A 20163-nucleotide genomic window follows, 5' to 3' on the forward strand; every position below is an offset into this window, starting at 1 on the left:
CCCCTGAGCGCACGCCTACTCGGAGGCCTGGAGGAGTCACCCCTGAGCGCACGCCTACTCGGGGGCCTGAAGGAGGTCTAGAGAAAAAGGCACCAACTCCAGCCCTGCAGGTGCTGCTACAAAGCCTCGCTCTCACCTGAAGCCTGACGACCCCCCAACCGCGGGCCTCAGGAAGAGCAGTGGGGGTCTACGAGGCAGTTTAGGTAACTGACCGCAAGTCAGAGCATCATCAGCAAACACATCGTGGCCTCCTGAATGCGTCCAGGAATCATGTCTGTTTCTGTGAAACCCGCCTCAGTGAAAGACGGTGCCTTACACGTAGCACTCCCCGGCCACAGTCTGTCTCCCGCCCCACCACGCCCCACGCTGGGGCTGGACGGTCAAGGCCAGACTCATCTTTCCAGCTGGAAACACTGTTCCCCCAGCCCTCCCACCCCTCGGCTCCCAGCTGCTCTGAGTCCCATCTTTGCTGCCTCGGGCAGGGGATACAACACTCACACAGCGATGCTCGATCGAAGTTTCTGGATGTCTTTGGACTTCTTCATTTCCTCCTTGCAAAGCACAAGCAACTTCACAGCAAAGGGGTGGCTGGAAGGAAACACAAGGCACTAGATGTGCTTTCATGGTACGGACGGCATGCGTGGCAGCCCATGGTGATGGTGGCAGGGCTGCCACACAGTTGGCCTGACGGAATGTCCTCAGTGACCTGCGTGACGCTGTGCCTGAACCCTAGATGCCAAGAGTGCGGGAGCGAGCAGATGCACTCTTCCCGGTCTGCACAGCCATCTGCGTGGCAAAGGCAGGTGGGCAGCTTGCTGAGAGCACAGTCTGGGGCCTCGGCCAGTGACAGTCCCTTTCTCAGCTGCTAATTCTCGTCCTTGGGCAACCAGACAGACACCATCCCCCAGAGAGACATGTTCCACAGGGACTGCCACAGGCTCTGATCCTGCCCCCTCACTGCAGGTGAGGCCACGTGACTACCTTCTCACCTACCCACCTCCCTACCTGCCCACCTCCCTACCTTCCCACCTCCCTACCTTCCCACCTCCCACCTCCCTACCTGCTGCCTGCCACCTCCCCACCTGCCACCTCCCCACCTGCCACCTCCCACCTCTCTACCTGCCGCATCCCACCTACCCACCTCCCTACCTGCTGCCTCCCACCTCCCTACCTACCCACCTCCTGCCTCCCCATCTCCTCCTTCCACATCTGCCCCACCTCAGCATAGCAGCCAATGCTTGCTTACTGGACTTAAGAGTGTATATACAAACGAATCTTGCCTCCCCTGGAAAATTACCACCTAGAGTTCTGGTCTCAGGATCTGATTATATTTCCCTTAAGTCAGGAGCTATTGCAGCTCAACCAGGAAGGCAGTACTCACTCCTCCTCCACCGTGAAGACATCAAAGCACCCATTGGCCAGCATCTGGTCCAGTGTCTTCAGCAGTGGCACGGACACCCTGAGGGGAGATACGCTGTGAGACAAAGCCGCAGGCCCTGTGGTCACAGGTCCACTGAGGGTCTGGCACTGCTGGGCCCTGCTCCCCGCCCCTGATCCGCATTAGCGGGATGTGACCTCGTTCGGCCCCAGGAGGCAGCGTTTCCTTCTGTGGGGAGAGGAGGGACTTCCTGTGAGGACACAGAGGAGAGGAAGCACACCTAGAGCACTGGGTTTCTAAGCAGTTTGGGGTCAAAGGCTCGTTTGTTGTTTTCTTAAAGCACATTAACAGAAACGCACATGTGTTCCACCCAGGGGCCATATTCCCCGGCTTTCCAGCCCAGGCACAGCCTGAAGCGAGGGCCAGGTAAAGAAGAGATGCTGCAGCACCGATGCTGGGTGGGTGCCCACCATGCAGCTTCTCCCAGGGAAGGCCCTTCCCAGGAAGGCTGCTGGACACACATCACACATGGGGTCATCATGAGTTGGAATTGACACAACAGCAACAAAATTAACAACAATGAATAACCCTATGCCAATAAATACGATAACTTAGATGAAGTAGACAGACTCCTTGAAAGACATCAACTAATTACCAAACCTCATTCAAGAAAAAATAGAGAACCTGAATAGCCCTGTATCTATTACGTACACCAAATTAAAGATTAAAAACCTTCCTACCTAAGAAAACTCCAGGCACAGATAGTTTCACTGGTGAGCTATACGAAACATTTAGGAAAAACATATTATCAGTCCTACATAAAATTTTCCAAAAATTAAAAGAGGAATACTTGCCAACTCATTAGAAAGGCCAGCATTACCCTGATACCAAAACCTGATGAAGATAGTATAAGAAAACTACAGATCAATATTCTTTATGAACATAGATGCAAAAATTCTAAACATAATTTTAGTAAATCCAACAATAGATTAACATCAATGTTCAATTAGGGTTTTCCTAGGAATGCAAGGTTGGCTTAACATGTAAAACTCAATGTAATTTAGCATATTAACAAACTAAAATAATAAAAACCATATGATCCCCTCAGTAGATGCAGGAAAAGCATCTGACACACAAACTCAACATCCTTCATAATGAACACTCAGGAAACCAGGAGTGGAAAGGAACTTTGTTAACCTCAAAAGGGGCATCTATGAAAAACCAACAGTTAACAGAAAAATCAACTGTGAAAGACTGAATACTTCCCTCCTACGATCAAAAACAAGACATGAATATCACTCTCACCATGTCTATTCAACACTGTACTGGAGGTTCTAGCCAGTGCGATCAGGCAAGAAAAAGAAAAAGCACCCAGACTGGAAAAAAGTAAAACTCTGTTTGCAGACAACATGATCATCTATGTTGAAAATCCAGTGCAATCTACAAAAAAGCTACTACAACTTAATAAGTGAGTTTAGCAAAATTGCAGGATACAAGATCAATATGCAAAAATAAGTTGTATTTCTATACACTAGCAATAAACAGTGTTTTGCTGCTAATCCTAAGGTTTCCACTGGCTAATTTTGTTAGAAGTATACCAGGTCCTTCTTCCTAGTCTGTCTTAGTCTGGAAGCTCCACTGAAACCTGGCCACCATGAGTGACCCTACTGGTATTTGAAATACCAGTGGCAAAGCTTCCAGCATCATAGCAACATGCAAGTCACCACAGTAGGCTCATGAGAAGATGAGCCCCTCAGATTGGAAGGCACTCAAAATATGACTGGGAAAGAGCTGCCTCCTCAAAGAAGAGTCAACCTTAATGATATAGATGAAGTAGAACTTTTGGGACCTTCATTTGCTGATATGGCATGACTCTTTGAGAAGAAACAGCTGCAAACATCCAATAATAATTGGAATGTTGAATGTATGAAGTATGAATCTAGGAAAATTGGAAGTTGTCAGAAATGAAATGGAGTGCTTGAAGACAGACATTCTAAGCCTTAGTGAGCTAAGAGGGACTGGTATTGGCCATTCTGAATCGGACATTCATATGGTCTACTATGCTGGGAATGACAAATTGAAGAAAAATGACATCATATTCATTGTCAAAAAGAACATTGCAAGATCTATCCTGAAGTAACAACACTGTCAGTGATAGGATTGGAGCCCTGGTGGCATAATGGTTAAGAGCTTGGCAGTTCAAATCCACCAGCTTCTCCTTTGAATCCCTATGGGGCAGTTCTACTCTGTCCTATAGGGGCGCTATGAGTTGGTATCAACTCGATGGCAAGGAGTTCGGGCTTTACAAGGAAGAACAGTTAATACGACTTTTACTCAAATTTACACACCAACCGTTAATACCAAAGATGAAAAAACTGAAGATTTTTACCAACTTAAAGTCTGAAATTGATCAAACATGCAATCAAGATGCATTGATAATTACTTGTGATTGGAATGCGAAAGTTAGAAACAAAGAAGTTTCAGAAGTTGAAAAATACGGCCTTGGTGATAGAAACAACACCGGGAATCGCATGATAGAATTTTGCAAGACCCAACAACCTATTCTTTAGAACTAATCTTTCTTCAACAACATAAATGGTGACAGTACATGTAACCCTTGCCAGATGGAATACACAGGAATCAAATTGACTACATCTGTGGAAAGAGACGATTGAAAGGCTCAATATCATCAGTAAGAACAAGATGAGGAGATGACTCTGGAACAGACAGCTCAAATGCAAGTTCAAGTTGAAGCTGAAGAAAATGAGAACACGTTCACAAGAGCCAAAGTATGACCTTGAGTATATTCCACTGAATTAGAGACCATTTCAAGAATAGATTTGACACACTGAACACTAATGACCGAAGACCAGATGAGTTGTGGGGTGACATCAAGGACATCATGCATGAAGAAAACAAAAGGTCATTAAAAAGATAGGAAAGAGGGAAATGACCAAAATGGATGTCAGAAGAGACTCTGAAACTTGCTCCTGGATGTAGAGTAGCTAAAACAAATGGAAGAAATGAAGTAAAAGAGCTGAACAGAAGATTTCAAAGGAGGCTCGAGAAGACAAAGTGTTATAATGAAATGTGCAAAGTCCTGGCATTAGAAAACCAAAAGGGAAAAACACACTCAGCATTTCTCAAGCTGAAAGAACTAGAGAAAAAATTCAAGCCTTGAGTTGCCATACTGAAGGATGCTGGGGGTAAAAAAAAAAACCAGGAAGCATCAAAAGAAGATGGACACAATACAGAGTCACTGTACCAAAAAGAATTAGTCAACATTCAGCCATTTCAGGAGGTAGCATATGATGGTCCAAGCTGCACTAAAGTCACTCATGAAAAACAAGGCTCCAGGAATTGCCAGAATACCAACTGAGATGTTTCAACAAATGGATGCAACACTGGAAGCGCACAATGGTCTATGCCAAGAAATTTGGAATACAGCTACCTGCCCAATTGACTGGAAGAGATCCATATTTGTGCCCGTTCCAAAGAAAGGTGATCCAACAGAATGTGTAAATTATCAAACAATGTAAGTAATATTACACACAAGTAAAATTTTGCTGAAGATAATTCAAAAACGGTTGCAGCAATACAAAAGCAATACACGGAACAGCCAGAAATTCGAGCCGGATTCAGAAGAGGACGTGGAATGAAGGATATCATTACTGATCTCAGATGGATCTTAGCTGAAAGCAGAGAATACCAGAAAGATGTTTACCTGTGTTTTATTGACCATGCAAAGGCGTTCGACTGTGGATTGTAACAATCTATGGATAACATTACAAAGAATGGGAATTCCAGAACACTTAATTGTGCTCATGAGGGACCTGTACACAGATCAAGAGGCAGTCGTTTGAACAGAACAAGGGAATACTGCATGGTTTAAAGTCAGGAAAGGTGTGTGTCAGGGCTGTATCCTTTCACCATACTTTTTCAGTCTGTATGCTGAGCAAATAAGCTGAGAAGCTGGACTACATGAAGAAGAAAGGGGCATCAGGATTGGAAGAGGACTCATTAACAACCTTGGATATGCAGATGATACAACCTTGCTTACTAAAAGCGAAGAGGACTTGAAGCACTTACTGATTAGGATCGAAGACTAGCTTTCATTATGGATTACACCTCAACATAAAGAAAACAAAAACCTCACAACTGGGCCAATAAGCAACATCATGATAAATGGAGAAAATACTGAAGTTGTCAAGGATTTCATTTTACTTGGATCCACAATCAACACCCATGGGAGAAGCAGTCAAGAAATCAAACGACATATTGCACTGGGCAAATCTGCTGCAAAAGACCTCTTTAAAGTGTTAAAAAGTAAAGACGTCACCTGACCCAAGCCATGGTATTTTTGGTCGCCTCATATGCCTGTGAAAGCTGGACAATGAATAAAGAAGACTGAAGAATTGATGCCTTTGAATTATGTTGTTGGGCAAGAATACTGACTATACCACGGACTCCTAGAAGAACAAACAAATCTGTTTTGGAAGAAGTATATTCAGAATGCTCCTTAGAAACGAGGATGGCGAGACTTCGTCTCACGTACTTGGACGTGTTATCAGGAGGGACCAATCCCCGGAGAAGGGCATCATGCTTCGTTAAGTAGAGGGTAAGCGAAAAAGAAGACCCTCGATGAGATGGATTGACACAGTGGCTGCGACAATTGGCTCAAACATAGCAATGATTGCAAGGATGGTGTAGGACCAGGCAGTGTTTTGTTCTGCTGTACATGGGGTTGCTGTGAGTTTGAACTGATTTGATGGCACCAAACAACAATAACAACAGCAATAAACAAAGTCTTACACGTTGAAAACTACAAAATATAGCTAAGAGAAATCAAAGAAAACTTAGATAAATGGAGATATATGCCTTGTTCATGGCTAGGAAAAACCAATCCTGTTAAGATGTCAATTCTCTCCACATTGAATGATACGATTCAACACAATCCCAATCTAAATCCCAGTGGGCTGCTTTGTAGAAATTGAAAAGCCAATTCTAAAATTTATATGGAAGTCCAAAAAAATCAAGAATAGCCAAAACCATTCTGGAAAAAAAAGAACAAAGTCAGAGGGCTAAAACTACTTAATTTCAAAAATTATTATAAAACTAATCAAAACTGTGTGGTATTGGCAATGAAGACAGACCAACAGGTCAAGGAACAGAAGAGTCTGGAAATAAACCCACATATGTAGATAATTTATTTTTGACAGTACTACAAAGGCAACACAGTGGAGAAAGGATAGTCTTTTTAATAAATGGTGCTGGAACAACTGGATATTTGTGTGCAATAAATGAACGTGGATCCATACCTTCCACAATATACAAAAACTAACTCAAAACGGATCATAGATCTAAATACAAAACCTAAAACTATAAATCTTCTAGAAGAAAACTTTGGAGAAAATTGTTGTGACCTAGATTAGCCAATCATTTCTTAAATACGACACCAAAAGCACAATCCATAAAAGAACAAATAGATACACAAGATCATGATAATGGAACACACTTGTTCTGTGAAAGAGACTGCTCAGAGTGGAAAGACAAGCTACCATTTGGAGGAAAATATTTGCACATCACATATCTGACAAAGGACTTGTCCAGAATTTATAAAGAAATCTCTAAACTCAACGATAAGAAAAAAGAAAACCTAATTAAAAAATAGGCAAAAGGTATGAACAGACATTTTACCAGAGAGAATATAAGAATGGCAAATAAGCCAATAAAAAGATGTTCAACGCCTTAGTCACTAAAACCCACTGCCATCAAATTGATTCCAACTCACAGCAACCCTGTAAGACAGAGTAGAACTGCCCCGTAGGGTTTCCAGGGCTGTAATCTTTATGGAAGCAGACTGCCACATCTTTCTCCCACAGAGTGGCTGGTGTGTTTGAGCCACCGACCTTTTGGTTAGCAGTCGAGCACTTTACCCACTGTGCCACCAGGGCTCCTTTTCCATTAGTCATCAGGCCAGTGTAAATTTAGACTACAGTAAGCTACCATTGCACACCTATTAGAATGGCTAACATTAAAAATACCAAGTGCTGGTTATAATGTGGAGCAACTGGAACTCTCATACACTACTGGCAGGAAGGTAAACGGTAAACCACTTTGGAAAAGGGTTTGGCGATTTCCTAAAAGGTTAAACATTCACCTGCCATTAACTCTCAGGTAATTACACAAGAGAAAAGGAAATACATGTTCGTACAGAAACTGATACATCAAAGTTCACAGCAGCTTTATTTGTAACAGCCTCAAAATCGAAACAACCCAAATGTCCGTCAATAGGTGGATAGTTAAATTGTGATATAGCCATGTAATGAAATACTACTCAGCAATAACTGGAGTAAATGACTGACACATACAACAAGATGGATGAATTTGAAAAGAATGATGTTGGGTCAAAGAAGTCCAACACGAACAGAGTGCACACCATGTGCCTCTGCTGAAACGACATTCTAGAAAATGCAAATGAAGCTGCACTGACAGAAAGCACATCCGTGGATGCCGGGGTGGGGGTTCCTGGAGGGAGGGATACAGGGAGCAGGAAGGGGGGATGGCAAAGGGCAGGAGGAAACCTGGGACGATGGGTATGTTCACTGTGCAGATGGTTTCATGGTGTCTAACTATGTCAAAACTTACCAAATTGTATACTTTAGTTTATTATAGTTTTGCTGTGAGTTGGAATCAACTCGACGGCAACAGGTTTGGTTTTTTTGGTTATTATTTTTTACAAAAAAAAAGAAAAGAAAATGGGTCTGGGTTCCTACTGGTGAGAGCTGGGCCACTGCCTGCTAGGTCCTGTCATGACGGGAGCTGCAGCCACATGGCTGGGACAGGAGAGCCCTGCTGGGCGCTCACGCGTGCCAGGACAACCCTGTCAGAGACAGCACCGCCAACCCTGACACAGGAGGAGGGACAGAAGCTGCTGCTACAGGGGAACGCTGACCATTCTGAGACAAAGGCCTGCGGAGTCCACACTCCTGTAAAGGCTGTTCCCAAAAACTCAGATCCAGATACTTTACAAATCAAGTCACGTTTGCACTGGGATGTTCTAATCCTGAGAACTTGAGTCTCACTCACTCAGCGGCCGTGGCGTGAACAATCTGCATGTGGCCGAGGTGCTGTTGGCATGAGCGTCCAAGGGGAACGCTGGCCTTATGGAGTGTGGTGGTGAGCGTCTCCTAAAGGGGAAACTGCATTCTACTTCACTGTCTCCTCACATAACTACCTTTACTTCACTCTCTAGGAAAGATGTGATTTCACCCTGTGAGGCCGCCACAGGTCGGGCACAAGAAGACTCTTAGCCTTGCTGTGGCCTCATGGGCTAGCCTGGGGCACCACATGCATCCCAATTCTCTCTTACAATCCTGGGAGAATGAGTGAGACCCCAGAGAACAGGGAAAATGCTGCAGCCAGCACAGGCCACACCAGACTCCAATGGCAATCTGACCATGAGGCTCATTTTGCTGCCCTGAGCTCCCGTAAGCATATACATTACCTGTCGTTCAGAAGATTATCCTCGAAGATCTGCAGGAGGGTTCCGCTGAGGCACGCCATGGCCTGCGGGTCCTTCTGAATGCTCTTCATGTACTCACACAGGCTCTGCATCGAATACTTGACCTGCAACAGAAGCGCTCTGGGAGGCTGTGCCGAGACGCACACCCAGCCCAGCCCAGGCTGGCTCCAAGGGCTCAAAACATCTGCTCCAGGGTTGAGAAGACAGCTTCAGGAGTGAAGACAACATGAATAAATACCCAGCGGGCCTGGACAAGGGCACTGGCCACAGTGCAAGAGTCTGAGATGGGACGCTTCCCTCCACAGGTGGCAATGTCCCATGAGCTGTCACATGCTGCTGCTTTGAACCCCCGCATTGTCACAGCAGTCCCCATCACAGGTTTAATGACCCCCACGCTGTCATGATGGTCACCATCACAGGTCAAATGACCCCCACACTGTCACAGTGGTCACTGTCACAGGTTTAATGACCCCCATGCCGGTCACTGTCACACGTCAAATGACCCCACGCCATCAATGGTGGTCACCGTCACAGGTCAAATGACCCCCACGCCATGAAAGTGGTCACCATCACGGGTCAAATGACCCCCACGCTGTCATTGTGGTCACCATCACGGGCTGAACAACCCCCACGCTGTCACAGTGGTCACGGTCATGGGCTCAACAACCCCCACGCTGTCACCGTGGTCACGGTCATGGGCTCAACAACCCCCACGCTGTCCCCATTACAGGTCTGCACGTGTGACTGTGAGGGCAGAGGTACTGGGTCTTGTAAGGAGATGTTGTGAGACACCCCCTCCACAACAAGATGGCGGGCTGAGGACAGGTGGGCCCCTAAGTAGTAGGGGGTGTTCCAGAGACCCCATCACAGGCACTGAAACAAACACTAGTGGGCAGTAGGGCGCTGGGCCTGGGCATTGCGGAGGTGGAGGCCGAGGCAGCTGGGACCCGGGAGCCAGCCGAGCGGCAGGGATCCAGAGGCCCCGTGACACTGCAGCCTGGCAGCTACAGTGCTGGTGTGATGCTGACCAGGAAGATGAAAGGGTCTGCGGCTCCAGCTCTGACCCAGGCCCTCGGAGCACCCACCCGAGCTGCCAGCAGAAGCTGGGCACAACCTCTCACAGAGGGGTCTGCAGCTCCAGCTCTGACCAGAGCCCCTGGGGCACCACCCGAGCTGCCAGCAGAAGCCAGGTACGGCCTCTTGAAGGGGCTCCGCCGGCCCCCACCATCTCACAACTGAAGCCCAAGGTTCTGAGCCATGATGCACAAGCTATGCAGACAGGGAGCAAAGGCTGAGCGCCCCCAGACTGCGGACACTGGAATCACAACACACACAATACAGAAAACCAAAAACCAAACCCGTTGCCAGTGAGCCAATTCTGACCTATAGCGACCCTACAGGACAGAACAGAACTGATCTGTAGGGTTTCCAAGGAGCACCTGGTGGATTCAAACTGCTGACCTTTTGGTTAGCAATCGAGCTCTTAACCACTGCACCACCAGGGATCCAGAATATAAAAAACTGTTAGTTTTTTAAAGAAAAAAATGCAATTACAAGGATGAACACACATGGAACACTATCAGAAACAGGTCTGGAAACGGAACATTTGGAAACTAGTAACAGTTACTGAAATCAAAAACAACGTGAGAAGAGAGAAACGTCAGATTAGAGAAAAGCTGAGGAAGACCCGGAGGTGCAGTGGGCAAGCATCCCGAGAATTCAGAGGCGTGAGAAGCACAAGGAGGAGGCAGAGTCAGCCGGACCCCAGTGGGACAATGGGCAGGGTGGGAAAGGAGGGGTGAGAGAGGGTCAGAGCGACAAAGAGGTGGAGTGAAAAGGGCAGGGTGGCGACAGGGTGCGATGGCACTGAGGTGGAGTGAAAAATGGGGTGACGATGGGGTGGGATGGAAATGGGGTAGGGTGACGGATGGGGTGACGATGGGGGAGGGTGGTGATGGGGCAGGGTGATGATGGAGCAGGGTAGAAAGGGTGGGATGATGATGGGGAGGGCTAACAGTGGGGAGGGGGGACAAAGGGATGGGGTGACAATGGGGTGGGATGACAAAGGGGCGGGGTGATAATAGAATGGGGTGACAAAGGGGAGGAGTGAAAATGGGGTGGGGTGGAAAAGGCATGGAGCCAAGAGGGCAGGCACAGAGCCCAAGAGGAGCACGGTGGTCCCGCCGCTCAGAAAAGACAGTGCCCACCCAGGAGGGTCAGCAGGGGACCTGAGGGCAGTGCACAGACAGCTGACTTGGCCTGTGGAGCTCTGTTCATCCTGCAGCCAAGGCTGGGCTTACGGGACCCAGGTACAGAGAGACGAGCACACCCTGTCGGGGGCAGTCACTGCTGGAAGCGGTCAGCCAAGTCCAGAGTGGGAGCTGCAAGGAGACAAATGCCAGCGTCTTCAAGGTACAGGGTCAGGAAGAGAGGTGGGGAGGGTCCTGGACCATCAGGTGTTGTGAGACACCAGCAATGCCATGTGAGGACCTCGCCCAGCCCCTCCCTGCACAAAGCTGAGGACCCTAAACAACACACCGAGGAAAGCACGTTAGGCTTGTTTTCAGTGCGAGACGAGTACGCCGGTTATGATTTTAAAACAATTTTACCTTTAAGAGACACAGGAGTTCTTACAAGTGAAATGACGTAACTTCTGGAAATCGCTTTAAAATGCTTCCTAAGAAAAAACACGTGTGTACTGTGTGAATGTAAGTGTGTGAATGAATGTGGGTGCGTTGAGTGTGTACGTATGTGTGTGCACACGTGTGGGTGCATGTGTGTCTGTGGGTGTGCATATGAGTGTGTGCTGGGGGAGGGCTGTGGACCAGGTGTTCTCACTCACCGTGGACTCCGTCAGGCCACCAGCGGACACGGCCAGCCCCAGCAGCACATGGTAGCGGAACGCCGGCAGGCCCAGGAACTGGGTGATACGTGGGAACACCTGGGAGGGCGAGTTCCAGTTCATGGTGGCCACGTCCGACCTGCAAGAGAGCGAGGGTCAGCGCAGTGGCTGAGGTGGGGCCAGGCTGCTTGCGGGAACGGGGGCACCGGCTGCAGCACCTCGGGAAGATCTGCTCCAGCTCCTCTCGGTGCGGCACGTGGGGGAGCGGGGGGCTGTCGAAGTGCAGCAGTGTCAGGAGCACGTTGCCGGCGTGGGCACGGACGCGGTCGATCTTCTCACTGGCCTGCTGGGCCACATAGCACAGGACGCGCTCGCAGCTACAAAGGGAGTGCAGGCTGTGGGCATTACTGCAGCATGGCCAGGGGACCCTCCCCACACACCCCCAAACAGAGATGTGAACATCGGCCCTGCACGCACACGCTGGCTCCAATCAGCTGCGGCTGGCTCCTCCCCAGCAAGAGTGTCAGCTCCATCAGACTCGTCATTGCAGCCTCGCGGACGCTGCGGGGCAGAGGGGATGCGTGAGTGTGTGAGAAAACTCTACCCAAAGAAAGGCTTCACCCAAACTCCCTTTCCCTCCTGAGCTGCCACACTAGTCTCTTCTCCAAAAATGATTTGGGGATCTGACTTCTAAACGTTCTTACTGGATGCTTTGTCAGAAATTAACTTTATGGATAAACTCGGGAGGAGCCAACTGGGGTGTGCACATGGGAGACACAGCAATATTTGTATTTTATGAAGTTAATTTTTTTCCAGTAAAGAGCGGAATGGAGACAGGAGAGAGAAGCTAGCGCACAGGGTGTCTGGAAAGCGCTGAGAACAAAGGCAGCCCACATATGACGACGCGGTGGGGAGGAGGACACTGACCAGGGGCTCGCTCAGACACAGGGCAGGACACTGCTGGGCCAGGGGACGGGGGGAGGTTGGGCAGGGGGACGGGGGAGGCCGGGCGGGGGGCACAGACTGGAGGCCGTGCGGATGCCCCGACCTCCACCTGGGAGCTGCGCTGTGGGCGAGGACACCATGTGGGACAACCATGCAGTGCAGGTGCGGTGCTCACCACGCTCCGATGTCCCCCCTGCTGTCTGTGGTGTAGTCGTTCATGCAGTCGAGCAGTGTGGAGTAAATCTGGGGGACGTTCGCCTCGCACAAGACCTTGTCGGGGACGCCTCCTGCACTCACCCCAACTGTCTGGCAGATCCTAAAATTACAAACAGGCAGCAACAGCAGCGTGACCGGTCCCCCTGCCACTTCTCCCGTCACCATGGCATAGCACGTCTTTCCAAGCAGGACTTGCTCGGGACAGATGCTCAAAATCAGTGCCCCCTTCACGGCAAGCGTGAGCATCTCTCCCCTGATCGCCTCCTCGGCCTGAGGTTTGAAGGCAGTGAGGAGGCCGCTCGTGGCTGGTCCCTGCTACTGTCCCGTCCTGGCGAATGTGGGCTCACGCTGGCCTCAGCGTGAGGAGGGGGGTGCGTGGGCCCCACAGGGACGCCCTGGACTCCTGGTGGGAGGGGAGGAATGCAGGACCATGCTTATCTGTGAGCAAGCAAAGGCCACTTCACACAGGCGGGGGGACGGCCTCGCCCCCTCGAGCCGATATACACCCTTTACGCAAAGAAGTAATCACACGACTGGCTCAATGTTCATTGAAATTACACAAAATGAAGCTGTTTATGAGCCTCTATCATCTGGAATGTTCTTTGACAATCCTCTGAAAAGAAAAAGAATCTAGAAAAGTCAAAGTTTGCCTCTAAGAACCATCTCATGCTTTCTGACTGGCATCTAGAAAAAACAAGACCACAAGCACTCCTTCAGCATGCAGATGCTGCCCCTGGGTCCCTGGCCTCGGGTAGTCACTTTAGGAGGAAACACACTGAAACTCACCTAGCAATGGCCCTCAAGCTGTCTCTCCGGGCCTCAGCAAAGCTCACGTCCTTGGGGGAAATGTGCGTAACGGCTCTCAGACCTGCCAGGACCTGGACACAGTGAACAGTCATCAGAACTGCCAGCTGTAAGCCATGTTAGCCCAGTGGAGCCTCACGCGGCTCCAGGAGCACGCAGGAGGACAGCTTCCTTGGTGCCGTTGGGCCTCTTATCAGCAGAGCTGGCCTGGCCCCTGCCCGGCCTCCACCCCACCTCAGGGAGGCCTGGGCTGGAGCGTGTCTGGCGCTCTTCCCACCCAACCGTCCCACCTAGACAGTAGACGGAGGAAGCTTCTGGCTCAAGAACGTGAACTGTTACTTCTTGAAGTGACATTTTCATTTTAAAAGCTAAATGTTCCGGAAGAGCAAACCTAGCCTGAGAATTCCAAGCACCACAGCAGCTGCAGTGCCCAGGGGCTGCCCCTCCTCCAATTCCATGTGGGTGGGGGCTGCTCTGTTGACAGGGGGCCTGCTGCCCTGAGGAGTGTCAGCTGGGCACAGTGTAGAGGGCAGCACAGGGAGCCCAGGCACCGCAGGCAAGCAAAGGTTCCAGAAGTGCAGGATGTGAAACCCACCCATATCCTCGGGCTGCAACAGATACTGCGTCCTCAGGCTGTGGACACCAGCTCCCACCTCGGTGCTGGGAGGCACTTGTCCCTCCTCTGACCCTCCACAGCGGGGATCAACACTTGTCTTTAGCGTCCTGACATGGTTCCTAGTGGCCTCACCTCAACCCCGTCACGGCCCCTCCTCAACCCTGTCACGGCCCCTCCTCAATCTCGTCACGGCCCGGCCTGAAACCGTTCTAGGTGATGTGGAGACTGCTCCCAGAGACGACAGTGCTGAAGCGACACCCCATGCAGAAAGGCAGCGGTGCTTCCCCCAAAAAAGCAGCGGCAGAGCCACACCAGACTCCTCCCTCCTCCCCAACGCTGCCTTCGGGTGACAGGGCACTGGGCACTCGTCCTTGTGGTCCTTCTCTTTCTCCCGCTCACACGTGGTGCCTTCCGTGAAGCTGCCCTCTCCACCACGAGTGTGCTTGGATTTCCTGAAGGTTTCGTCCATTCCTGACCCCCTCAGGTGTGTGGCCTCACTGCACGAAGCCACCAGAGTCCAATCGTCTCTTTCAGACACACCCTCTCCAATGCAAGCAGCCTCACCTGCTGCAGCCTGCCCTTCAGGAAGAAGCTGGGAAGGGCCCCCAAGGCCAGCGCGAAGCCGCAGCGCGTCATCTCCTCAGGGCTCTGGAGCTCGGCGAGGTACTGCCTTATCAGTGCATCTGCAAGACCAAGCAGAGGATGAAGGCTGACTGCTGCCGGGAATCACAGCCCGCACTCTGGACGCCCTGTAGGAAAGGGAGCAAACGCTGACACAGAGCTGAGACGAACCACTTGTGGCTTCTAAAGGTGGTGAATGTCCGATCAGATGTAAGAACTCTTGTAAGGTGGTCTTAATGTTTTCATAAGCAATTTTAACTACATGATTTCATTCTTGGGAAAATATATCCAAGAGGGTTATGAAAATGGTAGATAACGCTGACAATTTTCCCTGTGTTTCACTGAGCACATAAATGATTATTGTGGAAATGACAGCTTCCTCATAAGGAGAGCATTTCATCAAGGAGTGAGAGCAGACGTAGCCAAGCTCACACCCAGGGCTCCCGCAGGCCATGAACAGACCCCACAGGGCCTCGGTGCAAGCCGCCCAGTGCAAAGGCAGGGAGCACAGAAGAGGCGCGAGGCCCGCCGGGGGAGGGAGTGCTTCATCCAAGGGCTCCTGTGTGAGTCCGGTCTTAGCAGGGGATTGCGGTTCATCAGCAGAAAGGGAGAGAAAAGCAGTAAGAACAGGATGAGCAAAGGCATCGTGGTGTGAAAACAGACAGCACACTAAGGTGGGAAAGGTCATCAGTACCTGGAACAGAGATTGTGAGAGGGAGAAATGAGAAACAAGGACAGCGTGCCCGGCTCAGGGCAGGACCTTGTAGGACCAAGGTGTGAAATGCCACTGTGTGAGCCACAGGGGCAAAGCGATGAATTCTAAGGCGAGAGGCAGCATAATCACACTACGCTTGAGAAACACAGCTCAGATCCGGGCAAGGGGGCTGGACACCGTCCATGTATCCTAGTTGCTACAACCCAAAGAGATTCTTTTCACTGTTGTTTTAATTTCAACAAAGTATGGCTTTCTAACATGTGCACATGAATACGCTCAAAAATAACATTAAAACTCAACTTATACAGACACCTAAGTGACAGTCTTACTGGAACTTAAAATAATTTGCTTCCGTATCCATGTGAAAAGAGACACCTCCCGTCATCTTAACAACTTGAGTTTAAACAAAGGTTATTTCAGAACAGCATCCTTTTTACATTGTCAGTGATGTGGTTGTTACTCTCTTCTCGGGCAAAAAGTAAAACACAACCGTATTTTCCCAAGTTTTCAAAAGAGACTAAATACAAAATAATGTTACTGTCTCTTTAAATAAAATTGCCTGTGATAAAGGGATATAGTATTAATTTAAAAAGTCTGTCAGAAGATGATAATTACAGAATATTTCCTAATTTTTATAAAAATCACATACAGCAGACTTAGGTTATTACACAAAAATTTTCTATACTTCTTATTTATAAAGGTGCCCTGGTGGCACAGTGGTTAAGAGCTTGGCTGCTAACCAAGAGGTCAGCAGTATGAATGTACCATCTGCTCCTTGGAAATGCTGTGGGGCAGTTCTACTCTGTCCTATAGCGTCACTATGAGTTGGAATTGACCCAGTGGCAACAGGTTTGGTTTTTTGGGGGTTTTTGGTTGGTATTATGTATAATGGTGTTTCATATACTTTTTAAGTAATTATATGTTCTACCATATGACATAAAGGAATGCTTTAGGCCAACATAATGTATGAATATGAAGAATTTCTAATATAAAAAATCACAGTCATGAACCAGATCATGAACCTGATCACCATATTCATGATGTGCCAGAAACTAGCTCGACATCAGATAAAGTTCAGCATATAATTGGTCCAGGAAAACCAAATGATACGATGATGTGTAATGAGGTAGCCCAGCAGCAACACAGAATACTATTTTCTGTAAACAGGAAAAGAACAAAATGTATTGATACACAAAGAACACTTACCAGAAAAATGTTGCCAAAGAGCATTTGAACACTTTGAAGAGATATTTTGCCATAAACTATAAAAATTAATGAAGTAATTACCTCTATGAATAAAAACTCAAAAGAGAAAGCAGGAAACCTAGGAAGACACAGCGAGACAATACTGAGCAGACATAACTCAGAAAAGAAGAAAAAATCATCACAATAATGAAAATGAAAGTAAAAGGAGCAAAAGAACAAAGAGACACCAAGGAAAACAAAGTACAATAGGGACAGAATTACAAGAAGTCAACAAAAGGAAATGAGAAAAAAAAGTTTAAAGATCTAGAAAGATGACAGATACAGAAGACAAGAAACGGAGATCCAACATATGTATATAATCGGAATCTCCAAAGAACAAAATAGAAAAAACATTTTTATTAATGCAATTTAAGAAAACATTGCTGAAAGAAATAAGAGTTGGTTTTACATATTTAAAAAGTCACACTGTGTTTCAAGAACAGTTGACGCAGTACAGACATTAAGACTCGTTCAGAGATAGAGAAAAAAATCCTTTGAGCAGCCACACAAAACTCTCAAGGTCCTTCCAGGGGGTGTCTCTCCTCTACTAGCAGGTCCTTCCCATACACATTCCCTAGAAGCTGTCACTCCTCCTTCAGATTCATCCCAGGGTCCTGCTCCCCAGGAAAGCATTCTGGCCTCCAGTCTGGGCTAGGCACCAGTACTGCACCCACGTCTCTTACTATGTTTAAATTATCTCTTTGTGCGTCTCCCCGCACCCCTTTGTGACCTCCACCTCCTAAAGGAAGGGACATGGTCTATCCCCAGTCGGAGCTGGTGGTCCAGGGGGCAGAGCTGGCACAAAAGCACAGAGCACACAAACAAGCTCCACTGTGTGCTGGGCCAATGGGAGACGTGTCCCGAGCACATGCTGGAGGTGAGCTACCGTCACCTCTCCTACCAAGAGAAGTTGCCCCAAACAGCCCTGTGATTTACGTGCAGTGGCCTTTTATGTTCAGGAGGGGACACGCTCCCAGAACAAGCTACACCTGGACTGTATGTAGGCGGCACAATCCCAGGGCCGACGCTGTGACCCTGCAGAGGGCTGGGCTGGCATGTGGATCCCTCCTGGCTCTTCCAGCACCACGGCCCCAGTTACCCCACAGGGGCTTCCCAGTATAATCTAGCAGGGCCAGGCAGGGGGCTCCCCGCCTTTCGTCTCACTCACCCACCACGGCAGGGTCTGCCTCTCCCGGCTCCTTCAGGTAGTACTCGCCGCAGAGCGCAGCCAGTGCCAAGACAGCTGCCTCCTGGAACACAGACAGGAACACAAAGCTGTATGAGATGAAGCCCCAGCCATCTTAAGTGTGGGCACAGCAGTGAAGTCAAAACCTGAACAGAAACATCTGGCACCCAGGCTCTCACATCTCACGGCTCTGCCGTCTGCAGCACGGGCCTCTATGTCCCCGTGCAGGGGGCAGGGGAGCACCAGGGAGGCGCTTCTGGGGACGAGTCCTGGCAGCTGCCTTTGTCACCTCCCACCACACCTGCCAGCTCAGTCCAGGCCCAGCGGGGCTTTAGGGCAGTGGGCCGCACAGTCTTTATGCGCACAGGGAGGCCACAGGCGTGGGGCACGGGCAGTGCTCAGGTAAAAGTGAGATGTCACCCTTACGAACTGGAGAAGCAGCTATCAGGAGTCCCCGCGGGGTAATCCAGTTGTGGGTATTTTTTAAAAAGAAAATTGTAAGGCACTGATCACGAGCCACTCAAACTCAACCAGTAAAACTGTATTTGGATCGTACAGAATGATTTTAACCAGGTAAGGCAGTAAGATATATAAGCAGCTAGAAAATTATGAAAGACACCAGCACATACTTCTACTTTTTCATCCTCAATGTCAAAACCCAGTCAGTGTCAATGAGCATGGCGAATGACCTATTCATGGGTGAGCATTGTATTTCTGATGGGTCCTAGTCCACTTCAGTCCCTGGGGAGGGACGAAGTCACCCACAGGCACACGGCACCCCCACATCCCGCTGAGCGAGAGACTACTGCACAAGCTCGGGCAGAAGTGTGCATGAGGCTCGCTCGCTCACACAGTGAGCATCACGCACCATCTCCAACCTAAAATTCTACAGCCCACTCTCAGTGTAGAGGAGGCGTGCTGGAAAGTGAACTCATAAAGCCAGAAACAGTAATAAAAACACTAAATGTTCTGGTCACCAGAGACTACAGGTTTCAGATTATAGCCGAGATGGACAATGTCATTGAGAATCCCAAACGTAACTGTGGCATTTATCAATTATCATGTCGATGCATAAAAGGGACACCTGGTGCACACAGTCCTCTGAAACAAACTCTACAAGAAATAACTGACGTCAACTCTGCATGGACCGCGGCACGACGGCGCAGAGCCTGGCCCCTCACCTTGACCTGCTGTCTAGAGTGACTAGAGACCAGGTGGAGATTCCGGAGGGTGTCGTTGATCAGCCACTGCCAGCCGTCTGTTAGAGACACGAGGAAATTAACCCACCTGAGTGAGCACCCAACAACAAACACATCTCCCTCTCCCTCTTAAAGCAAAGCTGGTGGCAATCTTTGAGATGAATCCTGGAAAAACCTCAAGTAGACATTTTCCAGGCTGCACCCATGTCTAAAGGCCCCTCAATGTAAAAGGAAAAGTCTCCTATGGCTACTGAAATGTTAAAACTGTTAACGTGTGAAATACTAGCATTCAGTAAATTTAATCATTTGAAACATTAAATTTGGAAAAGTTTTGTTTTATCAGACCAGCGAGCTCCAAGTAGCCTCGTCCTATATCTCTCCTCAAAATATCACCCCTTGCGTCACCAATAAAAACCCAACATTCACCTCAATCAGAGCCAACGCTCAATAACAAATGCTAAGTCTATCCTGTAATTCAAAGGAGTCACGTGATTTCTGAAGCTGCAGAGCTAAAAGCAGAGTCAGCCTGGCCACTGAGCTGTGGGGGAATCCCCTCCTCACTGACTTCTCTGACCAGGCCCCACAACTCGAGGAGGGGCTCCGGGCTCGTGCTGAGGAAGCCTCCGGACCCCCGACGGCTCCCTCAAGGGTAAGGACCATGGAGCACATTCTCACCAGGGCTGTCACACAGCCCTCGATAACGCCTCCCCTGGGGAAGCGTCTGTACCCCACACAGCCCACAGAGACAGCTCCCCTGGGGAGGCGTCTGCACCCCACACAGCCCACGGAGACGGCTCCCCTGCAGAGGTGTCTGCACCCCACACAGCCCACAGAGACGGCTCCCCAGGGGAGGCGTCTGCACCCCGCACAG

The 20163-nt window shown here is 49.1% G+C and overlaps 1 protein-coding gene across 1 annotated transcript in view; it reads right to left on the reverse strand.

Annotated features, from left to right (window-relative positions):
• TBCD (tubulin folding cofactor D) overlaps positions 1–20163 on the reverse strand; it is a 200748-nt gene that overhangs the window by 19484 nt on the left and 161101 nt on the right. Inside the window, exons 26-36 of the mRNA XM_004374331.2 lie at positions 19275–19351; positions 18076–18157; positions 14891–15009; positions 13693–13784; positions 12866–13006; positions 12223–12306; positions 11964–12122; positions 11746–11884; positions 8886–9007; positions 1382–1459; positions 499–588 (exon numbers count right to left, since the gene is read on the reverse strand). Coding sequence (XP_004374388.2) covers positions 499–588; positions 1382–1459; positions 8886–9007; positions 11746–11884; positions 11964–12122; positions 12223–12306; positions 12866–13006; positions 13693–13784; positions 14891–15009; positions 18076–18157; positions 19275–19351 — 1183 coding nt within the window. The remainder of the gene's footprint in view (positions 1–498; positions 589–1381; positions 1460–8885; positions 9008–11745; positions 11885–11963; positions 12123–12222; positions 12307–12865; positions 13007–13692; positions 13785–14890; positions 15010–18075; positions 18158–19274; positions 19352–20163) is intronic.

This window comes from Trichechus manatus, unplaced genomic scaffold (assembly GCF_000243295.1).
Source record: "Trichechus manatus latirostris isolate Lorelei unplaced genomic scaffold, TriManLat1.0 scaffold00028, whole genome shotgun sequence".
NCBI lineage: Eukaryota > Metazoa > Chordata > Mammalia > Sirenia > Trichechidae > Trichechus > Trichechus manatus.